Here is a 19186-nt window from a genome sequence, read left to right as displayed (position 1 = left end):
CTTTCTCCGTTTGCCCAATTCCCACCTTTCTTGACAAAATCAATCGTTAATAAATAAGACTAGAACAACCTTTTCTTCTCAAAGTACTAGTTCCTTCCTTTTGCTTTCTTCAACAATCCAAGGTATATAAAGAGAGTCCACCCAATTATAACACACAGAATATCAAAGTATTAAATTCCAACTCTTACAAGCTTTTACCAATCTTTCACAACTCTTGTTCAAGGCGAAACAGCTTATAGGATGAAGAGCAAAATCTTGAAGGCACTACCAAAAGCAGTTGCAGCAGTCACCGTGACATTTCAAAACCATCCATTCAGCCCAGGCAGGGATCACAAATCAAAGCCTATCGTATCTATGATTCCCCATGAAGCTAGAAGAAAAACCCACGATAGAGGCAATAACGGCATTGATGAAATTTATTCCCAAGAACCCACTTCACCAAAAATCTCCTGCATGGGACAGATCAAGCACAAGAAGAAACAAATCAAAAAATCAAAGTCAAAGAGCAAGTCCATGACAAAAGAAGCGAGGAACGTTGCTAGCAAAAAAACATCCTCAGCTTCCAGAGACATAGAGGTAAAAAAGCACGTTTCCACGTTTCACAAGATGTTATTATTCCATGGGGCAAAGCCAAAATCTGAGGGAAGGAAATCCAACGCTTCTGCGCCTGGAGATATTAACAAGGATCTTGCTCTTGCGGACGCAGCACGCGCACCGCGCGTGAGTCAGATGAGAAGGTTTTCTAGTGGACGTGACGCTCTTGCTGAATTTGATTGGAAGGTGTCGCCAGATGAAGAGGAAATTGATTACTATTCGGATGAATACAGAGTGGATAGTGATGGCGAAGAAGAGGAAGAGATTATTATCCCTTTCTCTGCACCCCTTTTGGTTGGTGGTGGAGTTGGTCATACTCGTGGGGGTGTGCTTAATTTGAAGCCACGAAAAGAAATTAACCTGTGGAAGAGAAGAACCATGGCTCCACCCAGGCCTCTTCAATTGGACAGAGCAAACTGATTATTTGTTCATTACAAAAATGAAGATTAATTTGATTTTTCGATTTTTTTTAATGGCTATGTTTTGGTTCTGAAACATTTTCTGTGCAGAACTGCTGATAGATTTAATTAGGTACAGCAAAAAAATGGTGTTGGCAACATGTTGTGATAGGCAAGTATCATATTGTGAATGAATATATAGCATCAAAATTACGATCTGTATCCTAGTCTAATCAAAAGTTAAGATACAAATGCCATTCGTCAAAATTACTTCCATGAGCTTTAAGTATAAGGGACCGACTGACTATACTTTTATTTGGATTTTTAAGAGAGGTCATTCTCTGCATTGGCCAATGAATTTTATCCATGTTACCAAGTACCAACCTTGTTTGGAAGCGAAGAAAAGATTTCATATTCTCCAATTGTTGGCTGCCCAATTCAGCTCTGATAAGACAAAACGATTAATTCCTTCGGGGCATCACTGACATGCATCATATGGGGAAGACATGTCTAGGCTTTTTAATATGAAGGATAACTTAACCCTAATCTCTTGGTCCCCTCCCCTTTTGGATGGGTTAAACTGGATACAGAATAGGGCTTACTCTTCAACGGGATCAAGGGCTGCTTCTGGTGGAATATCATTAGATTATATAAATGTTTTGTATATTCTGCTTTAGGATCTTGTTCAGTTGTGCTGTTTGAATTTAGAAGAATATTGGTGGGAACAGATTCTCCTGTGGTGGCTCAATTGCTCACCCATTTACATTTTCACAGGCACCTAAATAGTCATTTGCCCAATTTCTTTTCATTTCAAATGCATTATTTTTTCATTACAAATAGAACATTCTTTTTAATTAACAGGGCATAAAAGCCCAAAAGCGAACACTTTTGCCAAACATGGTCTACCATGCATCATGGGATTCAAGTTTTTGATGTTTCCCGACTTTCTATCTTTGATGGCATAAAAGTACTTTCTTCTGTACTTATTATATATTGAATTAAATCATTCACACATTAACAAATTTAATTAATTTAGTTAAAAATATTAGAATAGTCTTAAATTACAATTTTTAAAGATTATTCCTATAAATAAAACTAACAAATATACATAGGTTATGTTTTTTTATTATTATTATGTCTTTCGAGAACTAATGTTAATGAAGGATATTTTTGTAAGAAATAATTAATACATGAAAAATTATAAATTAAGAGTCAGCTTGTTTAAATTTATTTATTGAAATAAGTGTTTATTTTAATAAAATAAGTAATTTTATATTTTTTAAATATGTTTGTCTAAATTATTTATGTTTTAAAAAATAATTTTTTATTTATTTGTTGAAATAAACATTTGTTTTAAAGTTTTTTTTTAGTTTAAACAAACTTAATCTTATAAAAAAAAATCCAAGTTAGCTTTGAAGTTTGACCATATAATAAGGATAAGAGGAAGGAAGTATAAAACTAATTTTGAAATTAAAAAAATTAAACATAGATGATTTTACTTAAATTAATTTCTTAAAATTAAATTCAGCACCTAAAACTAAAACCCAAGTTTTAAATCTTCGAAGGCGGATTACGATATTTTCGTCCATGGATGACTCATGACTATAGTATTCATCCCCGTGCCTCAACTTTCCACAAAGAAAAAGAGGAACCTCCATTTTTCCACAGATAAAAAGATCCTTTCCGCAGAAAAAGAGGAATCTCAATTTTTTCAGAGATCAAGATCGGAGATCCTTTCCACAGAGAGAAAAAGAGGCCAACCCTACTGTGTGGTCCGTCTAAATTCAATTAGGTGAGAAATTTTGGTGATAATGTGATATACTAGTAATTAAAATGGATGATTAAAAATAAATTAAATAAAAGCAATATTAGCATCATTTTTAGCATTCTCACATGGAGTACGTGCACAGATTGGCTTTCTAAGTCTCGAGATGGAATCACACTGCTCGATTCATGTTTTGCACCTAGTTTGCCTCTGGTTCTTGCTATTTGCTAATGCCACAGGCGTTGTTCGTTTTAGATAGTTTTTGTTCTTTCCTTTCTTTTATCTTTTAGTTTTCCTACTCATAATTTTTTTTTATAACAATATTCATCTTAAATAAAGTATAAAACAAACTCATGACATAAATTGTAGTAAACATTGATGATTTTACTTCAAATTAATTTCATAAAATATATTCACCACCTAGCTAATATATGCTACTCCTTTTCAAGCTGCGGACCGAGTAGGATTGAGATGTATGCCTTGTCCATCAGTCATGACCACAGTACTTATCCCCGTGCCTCAAATTTCCAAAGGAAAAAACGAACCTCGCCGGGTCCTCATCCTCAATTTATCAAAAAAGAAAAAAAAAATCCGACTAATTCAAAATTTGATAAAATAAATAAATAAAATTCCAAAAGATTATTTCTTTATTCCAAAAATTACCTTCAAATACTATTCAAATGATATTCAAGGTATAATTTCCCATCAATATTCAAAAATTATTTTCGAGTAGTATATATATATATATATTCAAAAGTATATTTGATTAAATTTTAAAATATTTTTAAAAATAAATTCATAAAAAAAATATATTAAAATTAAAAATATCTTAAAAATAACTTCGCATTTTTCATAATAATATCATTTTCACGAGAATTATATAAAACATCATATTCCCACTTTCTCAAATAAATTTTCAAAAACTAGATCAAACATAAGAATATTACACTCTCGAATTTACATTTTTGGAAATGAAGTTAGAATCAGTAAAACAAACTCTTGTATCAATTTTCTCTCTTAATCATGATTTATTATTATTATAAAAGGGCATTAGGAGTTGTAAAAATTGCATTAGTGATGGAGAGCAGAGCAATAATAAAAATCCGTGGGTTAGGCTTGGGTGGCGTCACGGGAGCAAGATACTATACGAATGAGTAAAACTGATTTGCCAGATCTAAAGCAAGTGCGGGCCAGATATCGCAGTACGTGTGGCCGTTGGGGCTTCGCAAGTAAAAATCCACGCGCTACGTGACAAAGAGTAAAACCAAAAAAGCAACTCAGCAGCACGCATCAATGCCAGATTCAGACACTGAAAGCTCGAACATAACCACGTTACGCTACAACCAGGCTTAACTTATCGTTAGTGCCAGTGGTCTCCACCTAATCACACGCTAATATAGCCAATCTCCCTCCACTTCCCACGACAAACAAACACCACCCATTCTTCTAATTAAATAAATAAATGCATTCATTAAAATATCCTCGAACCACCGTCATGTGAATCAGAGCATTTCAGATATTCGATCCGTGAGATTCGTGAATCAATTAATTCGCCGAAAATGAAGGAGCTACTTAATACTAGTACTACGCGGTTATACTTTCTTCCTCCGTTTTAATACGCGCATGACACATCAAAGCCCTCACTCTATTTCTAAATAATATCCCATTGAAACAAAAAAAAATACACATCCTCCACTAAATGATCAACATAGCAAAATTAAAAATAAAATTGAAAAGATCAAAATCCAAATTACACCAAGTTCATAGTAATAATAATAACTAATAACAATAAGTTAAACCCAAGATAATAATAATTATGAAAAAAAAAAAAGAGAGTACCGGAAAGAAACAAGGTGGTGGTTGTTATAGTTTTGGAATTTCCCAATGAAACGCTCAGTTATGGTCGTCCTTGTCATGGGGCTTTCTGCAGAGGATCATGTGCATCGGCGAGAAAATGCCAGAGTCACCCCCTCTGGTCAAATAGTCAGCGGTCTTGAAGAGCATCTCATGAACATCGACGGTCCCCTTGGGCGCGATTCCCAAAGCGGCGAGAACAGTGACCACAATATGGTTCCGCCAGTAGGCGATCCTACCCATCTTCAATCGGCTCCACCATGGCTGAGCCGGCGGCTTAGCCAGATCCCGCTCCTTCACAACAGCAAACCCTACCTTACGCGCCGTCTCGGCTATGTCGGTGTAGTTTCTAAGGCCAGGCAACGCGTCCCCCCTCTCAATCCCCTGAATGACCTCCACGTGTTCAGGGTCATCGCCTCGGTACTTATCCGTCGTCACCCACTCGTAGGAAACATAGAGCGCCCCCGGTTTCAGAACACGGAAGATTTCGGCGTACACTTCCTCCAGCTTCGGCGCGTGACACGTGGCCTCGATGGAGTACGCGCCGTCGAAGCTGTTGTCGGGGAAGGGCATCTTGAGAAAATTCCCGCACACGACCTCGCAGAGGGACTCCAACCCTGCCTTCTTGTTGTGCATCCTTGCGCGGTTGACCTGGTACTCGTTGATGGTGATGCCGACTACGTTGGCCCGCGAGTGGGCCGCGATGGCCCGCATGGGACCGCCCACGCCACAGCCCACATCCAGGATTCTGTTGCCGGGCTTGGCCTCGATGAGATCGACGGCCATCTCCTCGTGGAGGCGCGTGGCGTCGCGGTGGGACTTGCCGGGGATGGAGGGGGAGAAGTGGAAGGACTGGCCCCACCCCCACTCGTAGATGTCTGTGACTAGATTGTAGAAGGTGTCGACGAAGTCGGGGACTTTGTCGGCGGTCTCGATCTCCTTTGGGCGGCGGAAGAAGGACCAGTACTGTTTGTAGTTGTCTTGGACTTTCTCGGCGGAGATGGAGCCGCCGGAAAGATCGGTGGCGCGTTTGCCCTTCTGCTCGGCGGGGCCCAGAACGCACACGAACCAGTAGAGGCCGCCGGCGAGGAGGGCTCCGGTGCAGAAGAGAGAGAGGGGGTCCATTGTGACTTTGTGAGAACAAGGGAAGTGAGGAAAGAAAAAGTAATAGAGTGTTTTGTTTGTGATTGTGGATTTACTTACTTTGGGGACTGGGCTAGTGAGTGTGTGGGCTGGGTTAAGTTGTTGTTATTAATAATTAAGTGGAAAAACCATTGGTCCCGACTCCTTGTTTTATTTGATTTTTTTTATCATATTATTAGCATAAAATTATTTTCATTGAAAATAATAATTAATTTTTGTCTAAATCGTGAGAATATATAAAATAAATATTTTTCACTTAATCTTATTTATTTTATACTCAAAAAACAAATTTAAAAACTACTTTATTAGACACGCACAAGTGTTCCACTTGTGTAAACTGTTGGTAGTTGGCATTGGTTTCTATGTTATGTGTTGCGGAATGTGGATCGATGGCTCCTGCTTCCAGATCACGTGCTTCGCGCGTGAATCCTGCTTCAGTTGTTTCTATTAAACACTGCAAATAAACACACAAGACAACAAAAGCCATCACAAAATAATATCAAAATGATTTAATGTATGTTGTAAGGTCATTTGATAATGAGTTACTATTTATTAAAGTTTACTGAAAATTTTAAAATATTTTTTTAATCTTAATATTAATACAAAATATTTACATGTTAAATGATTAATTTTTACCCAAAAATCTAACGAGTCATTTTTAATAAGTCTTTTTGAGCCCAAGTTCACTAGAATCAACAAACAATTTGTTTGTTATTTGAAAATAATATTAAATATTTGTTAATATTGTATATCTTTTAGGCATTTATTTAGCATCTGTTACAACTTAAATTAATTTCAAGGCAAAATTAATAATTTGAACTATTGTTTTATTTCATTTTTCAGTTTGGTCTTTGACTTTTTTCGGGGGTGGGGGGTCCTCTTTAATTCTTCATCTTTTAATAAATTGATTATTTCTTTCTGATAAAAAAAAATGATTATTTTCGTTAGTTCCATTCAATTCTGTTAAATAACATACTAACTTGTCTTTTTAATTGACTAAAAAGAAATGCTAGCAAAACATTTTATTAGCACATCAAAATTTATCAAAAATTATAAAATTTGGTGAATTTTAGTTCTCAATTTTAATATCAGTTCCGCCCCAAGCATAGGAAATAGGAGCTTTTAAAAAAACGTATCCTGAAGAGATTTTGATTCATGAAGAACTAGTCCACGAAAAAAAAATTAACTTTGCTAAAACATATTAGTTCTTGCTATAATTAGACAATCCGATACCATTACAATGTTGAAAGAATCAACCATCCTTTGAGTCACTTTAGATTTTTATAACAACTTCACAATACAAAAAACTCGATATATATATATTCTCTTCACGTGAGTTGTATTTGTCTAGTCATTTTTATTAATTTATAAATTATTTTATTAGCTTATAAAGTTTTATTAGATGAAGCTTTACATAAAAGATTTTTAAAATAAAAAAAATAGATTAGGCTTTACAAATTGCAAGGAGTGCTTTGCATTGCAAATCTAATACCCTAATTTAGCGAAGATAGTTTATTTAAAAGGTTAAAAAAACAATCAATGTTATTATTATACATATAAAATAAAGACATAAGTATCTTTACACACATACAAATCTTTTTATTTATTACTCGAGGAGATTTTACTTTCAGATATATAAATTTAGACATTTAATTATAGCTAAAAAAACAAATAAACATTTTCATATTATTTAAAGGGTGTCTATGTTCATTTTATAGTTAAATAAAAAATAAAATTTAAATAAAAATACTCAAATTTTTTGTTTATTTAGTGCATAGTCCGGGTAAAAAAAAACTAGTATATATATAAAGTAGATATGTTTAGGCATTTTTGACATTTTAAATTTCTCACATTTTTTGTCTCCTTTTTAGTTAATTTGCATATCATTTCTTATTGTATAAAAAAATAAAATTTATAGATATGTTTGGCAATTAATGAAAATCTTAATTGAAATATTAATTTCCAAAATTAAACCTTTCCTTTATTCTTTCAAGAAGACTATTGATATTCCCCACAATAAATTTTAATACAGGCAATGCAACAGTCCCAAACTGCAGATTGCTTTCCTCTTTCTTTATATAAACGAGCATGTCTTTCTCTTCAAACAGTTTCGCGATTCATCTTTTTTTGTTATGTCTTCCTCTTCCTCTAACCCTTCCTTAATTTATTCTTCCTTCTCCTTCGACCATGTCCTAATTTTTTCTGTTTAAGTTTGTTTTTTCTTTTGTAAGTGATTTCATCACAAGCCCCGAGCATGCATATATATAGTCGATCTTCTCATAATAATCTAATAGACACATCAGAGGACTGAGAAAGAGTTTGTAAAAGCTTTCAATTTTTTAGAATTTTGGAATGTTTATTTTCTTTCCTGCTATCTATGAAAGACATCCCCATCACCACGGTTGGATTTTATTGGATTTGGATAAACCCGGTTAACACATTTTTTTATAATTTTATTTTATTTATATATTTTAAAATATTATAATTTAATTTGTTTTTTATATTTTATCTCTCCAATAAAATGTTCTTGTAGTCTATCATCAATAAAATATTGTTTGATATTAAAACTTACATATTTTTTCCCTGATATATTATCATTTTATTTTATTTCTTTTATAATTTATTGAGTTTTTGTTTGTATTTCTTATGTTGTTAAACAAAATCAAATATTTTAGGTCTATTATCATAGATCCATTATGTGTGAAACATTAAACTAAGAAAATACTAACCAATAAGATAATATTTTTTAATCATGTTACATTTTAATTTGAACAATAAAAGAGGCATGAAATAAAACAATAATTTTAGTCTATTTGCAAAAATAAAATAGAAAAATATTATACAACCATGTAATTTTTAAAAAAATTGAACCCTTTTAACTTTGAGCCTTATGTCACTGCACCTTCATACAAGATCATCGACCCTGTCTATTTGGTATAAAAGAGATAAATAAGATAGATGAAAAGAAAAAATATATATTAAAAATAAAAAAAAAATAAAAAAAAATTAAAAGTATTTAGTCAAAAGAGAAATAAAAAGAAATAAGAATAGATATTAAGAGGATAGTAAAAATAAGTAAAAAATAGTACAAAGTAGATCCTATAATATTTTAAAAAAAAATATTTTCATCACACACAATTAAGTGATTGAGTCTCTCTCACACACATATATATAGAGGTTATTGTAATTTTTTTTAAAATTTTTTATAGCCATCGACTCTTAATAAAAACTTAACGTCTCTGGAAAAAAAAAAACTTCACGAATTGAAAGTTTAATCGCATAACTTAGACGAGCTTTATGTCTAGTTAGATACAATTAAGATACTTAATCATAAATTAAATCAACCGTGAATTTAATCAGTGATCACGAGATGATTTTGGCCCACCTGGACGATGCTTTATTTGCGTGTAGAAAAAAAGGTAAACATAAACTTGCACGCTTCAAGGCGTAAGTTGATCCTGGTTATTTGTATTATCTTTGACGCCACGCATCCCGTTCAATAGTTAGATGATTAACGAAATACTTGGAAAAAAAATATCAATAATCAATAGCTCTTCACATACGTGACTAAAAAATCTTTATTTCACCGTCATTTATTTGGTTTAGTTGAAAGCTCACCATATTGCTCCACAAGAGCAAAAGCAGTAGTGAAGTATTTCCATCCTTTTTTACTTACTGCGACTGTTTGATTGATCACATGCACAATTGTGCGCTACCACGTAAAGCAATCGCAAAAAGTACGCTACGCTTGCTCTTGTCGTGTGATTAGCTTTGAGGTCCTACTCATATATATATATATATAGGGTGCTTCTAAGTGAACCTTAATTTGTGGCACTGTGGCTAAGTAGAGAGGTAGCTTTCCCTGTAAGACTGTTACTTAAGATTACCAAGAATTCTAGCTAGCTGGTTAGTTCTTTTGTCATTTCAAAGAGAAACTGAGAGAGCCATAGCTAGGGAGAATACCATGGACAAATTGTATGGGTTGAGTCATCTCTTCATGACAGTGTTTCTTCATAACTTCTCCATGTTCATGGTGGTACCAGCCATCACCGATGTCACAATGGCTGCTCTTTGTCCCGGACAAGATGAATGCTCACTTGCCATCTACATCACTGGTTTTCAACAAGCGGTGAGTTTAACTCAACCAATATATTCCAAGTAAAAAACATGACCTTCTTCACTCATTCTGTTATTTCTATCTGATGTTTTCGTCCTTAATCAGTGATTATATATGTGTGTCTATGTTCGGTGTTTGTTAGAGTTCGCACTTCAACTAGCGATATAGTTAAATTAAAGTATACAAGTGCTTTTTCTTTTATTTGATGTTTTCATTCCTTAAAGTGATATAGTGTGTGTTTGTGTAAGTATTAGAGCGACTGGAAATTGAGTTAAGTCAGTTGTTCTTAATTAGATACTTTAATTAACCTTTTGATATATAACTACCTTTTTTAGGAGAATCTAAACTACTCTTGCTCAATAACAGCTTTTCAGTAATAAGCAACACAAAACATACGTACGGTACAAGTAAGAACTGCTATGGAACTAAATGAAACTCATTTACCTCAGTATTTAACAAAAAAAATAGTAAATGGTATACATTTTATTTTCATAGGCATCTTTCTATGTATATGTAAATTTTATTCTTTTGGCGAAATTAAGAATCTGTGGGTATTGTGTTACCTGCGCACGGTGCACATCCAGGCATTCATCCCTCATGAGTTACATGACAAATGAGATTTAAATAAATTAATTTTATTTAATATTGGATAATAAAACAGGATGAGATGTAGTCTTTTATGAATATTATAATTTTTTGTTTATAATTTGTCTTTCATGAGTTCATATCCTCTTAAATTTTGATAAAGTAGGCATATAGCGAGTTTGTGATGTTTATTTCACATTTATTTTATGTATATTGACCTAAGAAAAAGTAAGGTTATTTGGTTATTAAATTAACAAGAACAATTTTTTATTTATTTGATTCAATATTAAAAAAATGTGGATGAAAAGCTCAATATGTATTTCGTTGCATCACCTATCTAATTACACAGTTTTTTATCTCTCCTTTATGTACAACTTGTTGTAAAACTTTGATACATAAATAATATTAATTTTTGTAATAAAGCTAAGATTTAACAATTTATACAGAATTATTTAAGCCCGTCACTATTTACCAGCCTTTCTTACAAAAAAAAAATACATTAATTAAATTTACATTAAAAAAATAATTAAATTCCATTAAACATCTGATTTATTTGGATCAGATAAGATTTTAAAAGTTGTTATTTAGATTGTTTAGGATAATTTTCTAATTAAACACAAATTGAATTTGTTGATCAGTGATCACTTAATGACCCCTCGGTTGATTACCAATAAATGATGATTGTTTTATAGACAAACAACCACAAAATTGAAAACCCCATCAAGATAGCGTCCCTATCGTCTGTTTCGATAAGCCTGATCCCACTCAGAGAAAGAAATTTCCCTGTGATTTCGCGAGTCTTTATAGGCTCCCATTTTCCTTAACTTGTTGCAAGTTTACATTGGGACGCAGGACGCTGGACGCTTTTTCCTCGAGTTGTCGTGGTTTTGCTTACCTTTTCTATTATCTCGTCGTATGTGGACTAATGAGTTTTTTTATTTTTATTTTGATCAACAACACTTTTATGTCCATCTTGGGACTATTTGTCACCTTCTATGGCCCGTTTTAAGTTTTAACTTCGGACGAGTCTCCAACTGATTTTTATTGGGCCAAATGGAAAAGGTGACGGCAATTGCTTTGCGCTCCACCCAAATTGTTTGCGTATTAAACACTTTTTTTATTTTTCCAAAATTATTTATGGCAAATTTATGGTCCATAATCCATATCAACTCACTGCGGATTGATAATAATCCTTATAATGCCATGTGAATTTATCTAATAAATTTACATATATTTAATTATTATAAAATTTATCATCTAAATTTAGATGTACATTAAATATATATTAAAAAATTGCTACCCTCCATCACTCAGTCTGGTCCACACTTGAAAATAAAAATAAAATGTAATAATATAATATCTATTATTAATCACCAGAAAAAACAATCATAGAGATTTAAGTTTAGATGCGTAAATTATTATAAAAAAAATTATTCATATTTTTTATTCTTACAAATAAAGAAATTACAAGAAAAAACAATTTTGACATCTACGATGATTCATCGCCTTCGGAAAAAAAATCTACGATAATTCACCATTATGACTCACAATCACATTTTATCCAGCGTATTATATATGAATCTAATGCAATTCGTAAGCTCTCTAGATTTTTGTTAGAAATAACGGCTGGGCAAATGCTCTAAGTTTATCTCTCACTCTTTTCATTACAAATTACCCCCTTTTAGTTCTCATAACCTATTAATAATATCAATGACGACAAATTTTTTTGGAGTTAATTGCAATGACAATGTGCAGTAATTTGTATCCATGTCTGTGTGGGTAAAAAAACGTGTCATTTATGCAGATGATAGGGCTGGGCACGCTTGTGATGATGCCACTATTGGGAAATCTTTCGGATAAGTATGGGAGGAAGGCCATCCTCACACTCCCTATGATCCTCACAATCATTCCCGTAGGTACGTTTGCGTTCAATTTCTTCCATTTGTTTGATTGATTCACCCTTTTTTTTCAAAAAAAAAAATATACCTCTTTTAAATACAGCATGTAATTGTTAAAATTCAATCTATTGTTAGCAAGGAGTTTTTTTTATTATTATATTATTATTTAGTTATTATGTGTTAATACATTATAGAAAGAGTTAAATTTATAACTTCAACATATAAAAGTTATAGTTATTTTGAAATTTAATATTACAAAATTAAATAATAATAATCATAATAATAATAATAATAATACAAGATTTTTTTACATATTATACAAATGATAAAAAAATAATTGTCGATTAATTAAAATCAAATTGTTCTGCATAAACTCATGACAATCAACAGATAAGTAATTCAAGTGATATATACTTGATTCCTTTTAAATGTAGTCTTAAAGTAATTTTACTGTGTTGTGAATTTTTTTAATTAAAAATAAATTGACTTCTACAGAAAATACCAATTGTCTAGATTTAAAAAACACATGACATGATGAACTGGTGCCATTAAATTGTCAATTTTATCTTTAATAATGGACCGCTGGCTGTATCACAGGCATATTAGCTTACAGCAGGACGAAAAAATTCTTCTACGTCTACTATGTGTTTAAGATACTCATTTCAATGGTTTGCGAAGGAAGCGTTCCTTGCCTCGCCCTAGCTTACGTGGTAAGTCTTCACTATCACCCTCAGATGAAAATAACGTAAGAATAAGTGCAGTTTTTTTTTTTTTTTTTACTGCTAAAAGTAAGTGTAGTTATACTAGTTTATATATGTAACTATATTAAATTGGGTTAAATATAAGGTACCAAAAAAAATGGGTGGTTAAATATATTTATCGTTCGTTAAATAAAGTAATATTTATTTTTAATGCCTAAAAAATAAATATTTTTCTCTCATTTATGAAAATTTATTAAATGTGTTTATTGTCATTCATAAAAAATTGTCTTATTTTGATTTCCCATTTATACAAATAAAAATCATATATGATACATTTCAATTGACAAGAGAGTAAAAGAAAGTAATTTATTTTAGGACTAAAGTTAAATATTTACCCACTTGGTAGGAATACAAAAACATATCCAACTCTATTACATTTGTCTAAATGATAATTGTCGTCAAGTTTTTGGTCATTTTTCATTTTCTTTCTCAGAATGCATGATCGGTTGTGAAATTGGTTTATCTAATGGTTGTTTTTCTTTCATTATGCGAAACTCGGATTTGATGTTCTAATTCATTTGAAATGCGAGTAGGGTCCAACTCAAATATGATAAAAGATGGGTTTATCTTTATTATTATTGGACTCAAAATTTTGTTAAAGTCATTTGCTTGAATCTGAACCTAACCTAATTAAGACTCAGTAAATTAAGGATTATGTCGGGCCAATCCTATTTATTGTCAAAATATTGTGTATAGTTAAATCATAGAATAAAAAGTAAAATACTTGAATTAAGGTATATTTACAATACATATTACAAAATAAATGAGTATCATATTATATTATAAAAAAATATCTACTAAAAAGTATTATTAAAATATATTTGTTCAAAAAAATTAAACTTTTTAAAAATATAAGATGTTGGAGCAGGTCAAGACGATCAAAGCATAATTCAAACCATAAAATTTTACATTAAAAGCATCTTGTTAATATTTTTTCATAACTTCATGAGTATATATGTTTAAATAGAACTTTTTAATTGATAAAATTCAGGCAAGACTCATTAAAAATAAAGTTTTTTTTTCATTATTTAACAAGTCTCATTTTGTATTCAATGGGTTTCTGCATAAAATTTTACTAATATTAAATACTGTAATATTATGAAATAAGTAATTAATTTAAAATTCTATTAACTATATAGAGTTTGTTTATTTGCTCTGAAATGTGTTTTTGATTCCAGGCAGATAACGTTCCAGAAAGTGGACGAAGCACTGTATTTGGAATTCTTTCAGGAATTGGGTCTGCCGCATTTGTGTGTGCCACCTTATCTGCTCGATTTTTATCATCAGCCCTAACTTTTCAAGTATTTTGATTTATGCTTACTCCCTTTTCCTCTATCTAATTGCAATGCATCCAAATCTCAATCTTCTTTCCCTAAATTGCAATGCTTACACATCTTTCCTTGAATAAGGTTTCTACACTTATCGCGGTGATTGGAGCACTATACATGCAATTTTTCCTTCGAGATTCAGTCATTGATGACAAGCACCTTTATACCCCAATCATATCACAAGGAAATCCCATAATATCTAAGGTCAATGGAAACTTGGAAAGTAAGAAGCATCTTTTGAAAGCATTGCGCTCCATAAAGGACCTAACTTCTTTCCTCAATAGCAGGTGCTTCAATTTTCTTTCTTATTCTCTAATCAGACAATTATTTTTTATTTTGTTTCATAATTTTACATCTATGATGTATACTCAAATTTTCAGCTTGACCATTAATCAAGCAGCAATTGTTGCTTTCTTCAATAGCCTTGCAGATGTTGGCCTTCATGGATCATTGTTGGTATGCCTTTTTTTTTTTTTTAAATCTCTTCATATATTTTTTTTGTATCCTGTTCAAGTCCCAATTTTTATAGTTTACATATCACGTATACTATATATTGTTTTATTTTTTATTTTTAAGTTTCAATGTTGGTAAAGGCTTGTGCAGTTTCTTACATCATTACTTGAGCATACATTGATGCTTACTCATATTGTGTATTGGTTGAATTTGGTTCTTAGGTTCAAACCAAAACATCAAGTATCCAAGAACATTGTATTTATATATCTTTTATCATTATATTTCTCTTGGCTATTTGAAGTCATACTCTATTATAAGCTTTCAATATCTTTAATTAGTCGTTATTGATGTTTAATTTCTTACATTTTTTAATCTTTGTAACATGGATAATCTATGTCCCTTTGAGACTTATTATGTTATTCTCTTTGACAAGTCTTTGGTAACACATTTTTTGTGGGTGCAGTATTTTTTAAAGGCTCAATTTCACTTTGATAAGAATCAGTTTGCTGACTTGATGGTCATTTCTGGGATTGCAGGGACTGTGTCACAGGTATTAATTACAAAGTAATATTTTAATTTAAATTGATTGTCCTTTTATCCTTTTATATATCTTCAATTTCTTTTGAGTTTATATATCATGAATCTAAATATTAAACAATGATTGTCATAGCTTCTTCTTATGCCTATTTTGGCTCCTATTTTGGGCGAGACAAGACTACTCTCAGTTGGCCTATTCTTCCATTGTGTACATGTAAGCACGTGTTTTCATAAAATCATAAAACTATATCTCTTTTATGAAATTCTAAATTATTAAATTGATGGGATGCAGATGTTCCTTTACAGCATGGCATGGTCCTCCTTGGTATGCCTTTAATTTGCTACTTTATTTATAATTACAAGTTTGTTTCTATTAATTATTTTCAATATATAATATTATTATAAGGTTAAAGCTTGAGCTAGAGTGGTAGACTTTTCACACTTGTATAATCTTCTCATATCCTTTCGTTGTCTATGGTTCCCTTTTTTTTATGTTGTATAATTTTTGGTGTGTGAATGTTGACAGGTTCCTTATGCTTCCGCCATGTTCTCAATTTTATATGTTTTCTCACACCCTTGTGTGAGTTTACTTCCTTATTTTGTCTTTCTATATAATTCTTTAAACGGGTGATTGCTTTTCATTTTCACCCTTCAAATTAAGTTTTTTTTTTTCAAAACACAATATTGAATAATTTATTTTTACATTTTGCAGATACGAAGTATTGTATCTAAAGAAGCTGGTCCCCATGAGCAGGTATAACGTTAATTATACAAATAATATTTTTCATACAATGTACAAGATTATTTCACCATTTCATTGTTTTCTTCTCACTAAAAACTTCAAAAAAATTATGAGGAAACTAAATTTTATATACAAAATATTTTGATTAGGATAAAAGGACAAAAATGTTACACTTAACAATGTTTATTTAAAAGCAATATTATTTTAATTTGAACAAGATAAATATTTTATTATATTTTTCATGTTTATTAATTTTCTAATGGGTGTTAAATATATAAATTTGAAGCAATATGCAATAATTTAGTGATGCTACAAACTCTAAGATAAAAAAAAGTCACTATAGTTATCAAAGGCATATTTGTTTAATATTTATTTTTGTTATTCTGTAGTGCAAATAAATATATTCTAGAAATGCAATAATATTGCCGCGATATGAAAAAAAAAACTGACATAAATATGGAAATTTTTACAAACTGTAAAATATATGTCAATTGTTTGTTTTAATGACGTCTATAAATGTGATTAATAAACTAAAAGATGTATAATTAATAAAAGTAAATGCTGATATAAGGTAATAGCACATCAAAAGAAGTTACCAGTTATTTATATCCAAAGATATCACTTATTTGTTACTTGTGTAAGCTATAACTTATATATCTAATTGGCTATAAAAATATATGAGAGACATATTGGCATATTATAATTAAATTTGGCAAATAGGTTCTTAAAGAATAATTTGTTCTTCCAGGATGATTCCAACTTGTTGAGATTATTTTTTTTTATCTTTGTTAGTGGAATTGTATTTAATTGTAGATGACTTCTAAAAATTTGAATTTTGGTCCAGTAAAAAAAATGAATTTTGGTCTATGTAATAAGTAAAGCCTAACTTTAAATTGCAAAAATAATGATAAAAAAATATCATGTTTAAATAAGTTGGTTTCTATGAGTCAGTGTTGTATTGTGTGATGTGAAGGCATCTGGTAGAATAATGTGTAATTTTGCTACCTTTATTAATTATTGTCGTATTAAAAAATAAAATGCATGATTGTTGCTTTAATTAAAAAATGCATATGATTTCGTTTATCTTTTTGGAGTTTACTTGTGAATCATATTTGAAGAGATAAACAAGAGTATAATTTATTCAATTTATAATGAAGGCAAAATGCAACGCTTAATTTGTTTAGTTTTCTTTTATACTCTTGGTAGATAACTTCAAATTTGTTTAATTTTTCTCGTCATTTATCTTTTTTTAGGGAAAGGCTCAAGGTTGCATTTCAGGCATATGTTCAATTGCACATATTGTTTCTCCCTTGGTTTTCTCTCCATTAACAGGTAAGAGTATGCCATTATGTTCTATTAGATTTATATTTAGATTATCATTAAAATTTATTAACAAATGCGTCTTCTCAATTGCCAGCTCTATTCCTTTCTGAAAAGGCACCTTTTGATTTTCCTGGATTCAGTATAATGTGCATTGGATTTGCTTCGGTAAGAACTTAACTTGGACGAAAATGTTCTATTCCCCTCCCCCCTAATATCGAAGTCAATATTTCTTTAGTTTTCTCTTGTCTTGATGAATCTCTACTATTACTTATCAACTCCAAAATTTAATTACATATGTGGATAATAATTAGCCCAGTATGGTACAAAGTTAAACAAGGATGATTCATTCACATAATACAAAAACACATGAAAGATAATACATAATATTCATTTGGTGTTTAATTTTGTAATCTTCAAACCACGTCCAACACTGGACCTTAGATATCAATATTAATACGTAAATTGAATTATAAACCTCAAAGTTTTATAGTTATACATTACATGTGATAGTACAATTCTTGATTTAACTCATCTATGCGAGGTTATCTCGTAGATTTTTATTAATAGAATCTAGTTAGCATTTTTTTTAATTTGTTTTGTCTAAAAAGAAACTGTTCTATATATTATTATATTTGAAGTATATTTCAGCCAAATTTTACTTTATTTTCATTGACCTTTTATATTTATATTTATATGACCGTTTGTATGGTTGAATTTTGTTTTACAGATGATATCTTTTGTTCAAAGTTTGATGCTTAGAGTGGCTCCTCCCATTTTGAATTAGGCGAATATAAATTAGTTAGAGCCTTCAACGGTGCTTTTATTGTGCTTTAGCCGATCCTCATATGTACAAGCTCTACCTTTAACGTGCTTTTGATTAGGAAACAATATATTGTATAAGTTCATTCCTAGTAGACATTTGACAAACTTCTATAGTTTTTTTTTTTTACTATTGTACCAAGTTTACTTGTATATCAATTACGGGTTTTTTTTACGAGTAAAAAAACTAAAAAGCAAAGAAAAGAAAGCTAAAGCCTAGGGAACAAGGTCCAAAGGCATCAGCTTCCACAAGAGGAATAATATCTGCAGGAATAACTTCTATAGTTTTTTTCATTGTACCATGTTTACTTGTATATCAATTACGGGGTTTAAAACTTTAAATCAAATGAAACAAAGGTAAATTTTATAGTTTTATAATTATCATTATTTTTTTATGTTGTTGCAATTTGGAAATTGTGATAAAATGCGTAAGTGCAACATTGTGTTTCCAAATGCTTCCTTTTCGGCATTGTGCTTCAATAAAAGTTAAATATGATTTTCATCTCAAATATTTATTTAAATTTTACTTTTAGTTCCTAAAACAAAAAATCATTAATCTTAGTTCTTATTATTTTTCCTCTATTTATATTTTTGGTTTTTATGATCGAATATCACAACTAAATAATAGCATGACAATCATATTGAAAACTAAGGGGAGTAGCAACATTTTGATTGACCATATCATTTATTTTAATCTAAAATCAACCCGTTATAGACATGGAATATATGTGACAAAAATCGAGTCAACTTAATGTTTTCACATAATTTTCATTATTAGCATTATGTAAAGTTAAACTGGAGAATAAAAAAAAGTATAAACTTAAACTAAGGTATATTTTAAAATAAATAATATTATTAATGTAAACATA

General features: G+C 30.8%; 3 protein-coding genes across 4 annotated transcripts; 2 read left to right on the top strand and 1 right to left on the bottom strand.

Annotated features, from left to right (window-relative positions):
• Positions 1–82: 82 nt before the first annotated feature.
• 14-1-1 (syringolide-induced protein 14-1-1) lies at positions 83–1373 on the top strand. The gene has a single exon (NM_001250161.3). The coding sequence runs from the start codon at positions 241–243 to the stop codon at positions 1012–1014; it is 774 nt and encodes a 257-aa protein (NP_001237090.1). The 5' UTR covers positions 83–240; the 3' UTR covers positions 1015–1373.
• Positions 1374–4383: 3010 nt separating this feature from the next.
• On the bottom strand, positions 4384–5836 carry SMT2-1 (sterol 24-C methyltransferase 2-1). The gene has a single exon (NM_001254202.2). It carries the CDS (start codon positions 5734–5736, stop codon positions 4651–4653), a length of 1086 nt encoding a protein of 361 aa, NP_001241131.1. The 5' UTR covers positions 5737–5836; the 3' UTR covers positions 4384–4650.
• Positions 5837–9566: 3730 nt separating this feature from the next.
• Positions 9567–18688, top strand: LOC100799551 (tetracycline resistance protein, class H). 2 transcript variants are annotated; one of them, XR_005891062.1, is made up of 14 exons: positions 9567–9883; positions 12261–12372; positions 12952–13064; positions 14294–14416; positions 14525–14730; positions 14824–14899; positions 15360–15460; positions 15567–15647; positions 15726–15758; positions 15960–16013; positions 16146–16187; positions 17429–17507; positions 17593–17663; positions 18226–18296. XR_005891062.1 is itself a non-coding variant. In XM_003523213.5 (14 exons), exons 1-14 carry the CDS (start codon positions 9719–9721, stop codon positions 18280–18282), a joined length of 1299 nt encoding a protein of 432 aa, XP_003523261.1. In that variant the 5' UTR covers positions 9568–9718; the 3' UTR covers positions 18283–18688. The 2 variants fall into 2 exon arrangements, 1 of the variants encoding a protein (XP_003523261.1); XM_003523213.5 differs by having other exon boundaries at positions 9568–9883; positions 15360–15446; positions 18226–18688.
• The last annotated feature ends 498 nt before the right edge of the window (positions 18689–19186 follow it).

This window comes from Glycine max, chromosome 4 (assembly GCF_000004515.6).
Source record: "Glycine max cultivar Williams 82 chromosome 4, Glycine_max_v4.0, whole genome shotgun sequence".
NCBI classification, from domain to species: domain Eukaryota; kingdom Viridiplantae; phylum Streptophyta; class Magnoliopsida; order Fabales; family Fabaceae; genus Glycine; species Glycine max.
This window is presented reverse-complemented; position numbering and strand designations above follow the sequence as displayed.

What these genes read in the sequence shown, in the direction of transcription:
- 14-1-1 (NM_001250161.3), top strand. Translation starts at nt 241, where the DNA reads ATGAAGAGCAAAATCTTGAAGGCACTACCAAAAGCAGTTGCAGCAGTC.
- SMT2-1 (NM_001254202.2), bottom strand. Translation starts at nt 5,736, where the DNA reads ATGGACCCCCTCTCTCTCTTCTGCACCGGAGCCCTCCTCGCCGGCGGC.
- LOC100799551 (XM_003523213.5), top strand. Translation starts at nt 9,719, where the DNA reads ATGGACAAATTGTATGGGTTGAGTCATCTCTTCATGACAGTGTTTCTT. An exon ending in TCACTGGTTTTCAACAAGCG is followed by an intron (nt 9,884 to 12,260) that starts GTGAGTTTAACT and finishes TCATTTATGCAG; the next exon opens with ATGATAGGGCTGGGCACGCT. An exon ending in TGTGCATTGGATTTGCTTCG is followed by an intron (nt 17,664 to 18,225) that starts GTAAGAACTTAA and finishes TTTGTTTTACAG; the next exon opens with ATGATATCTTTTGTTCAAAG.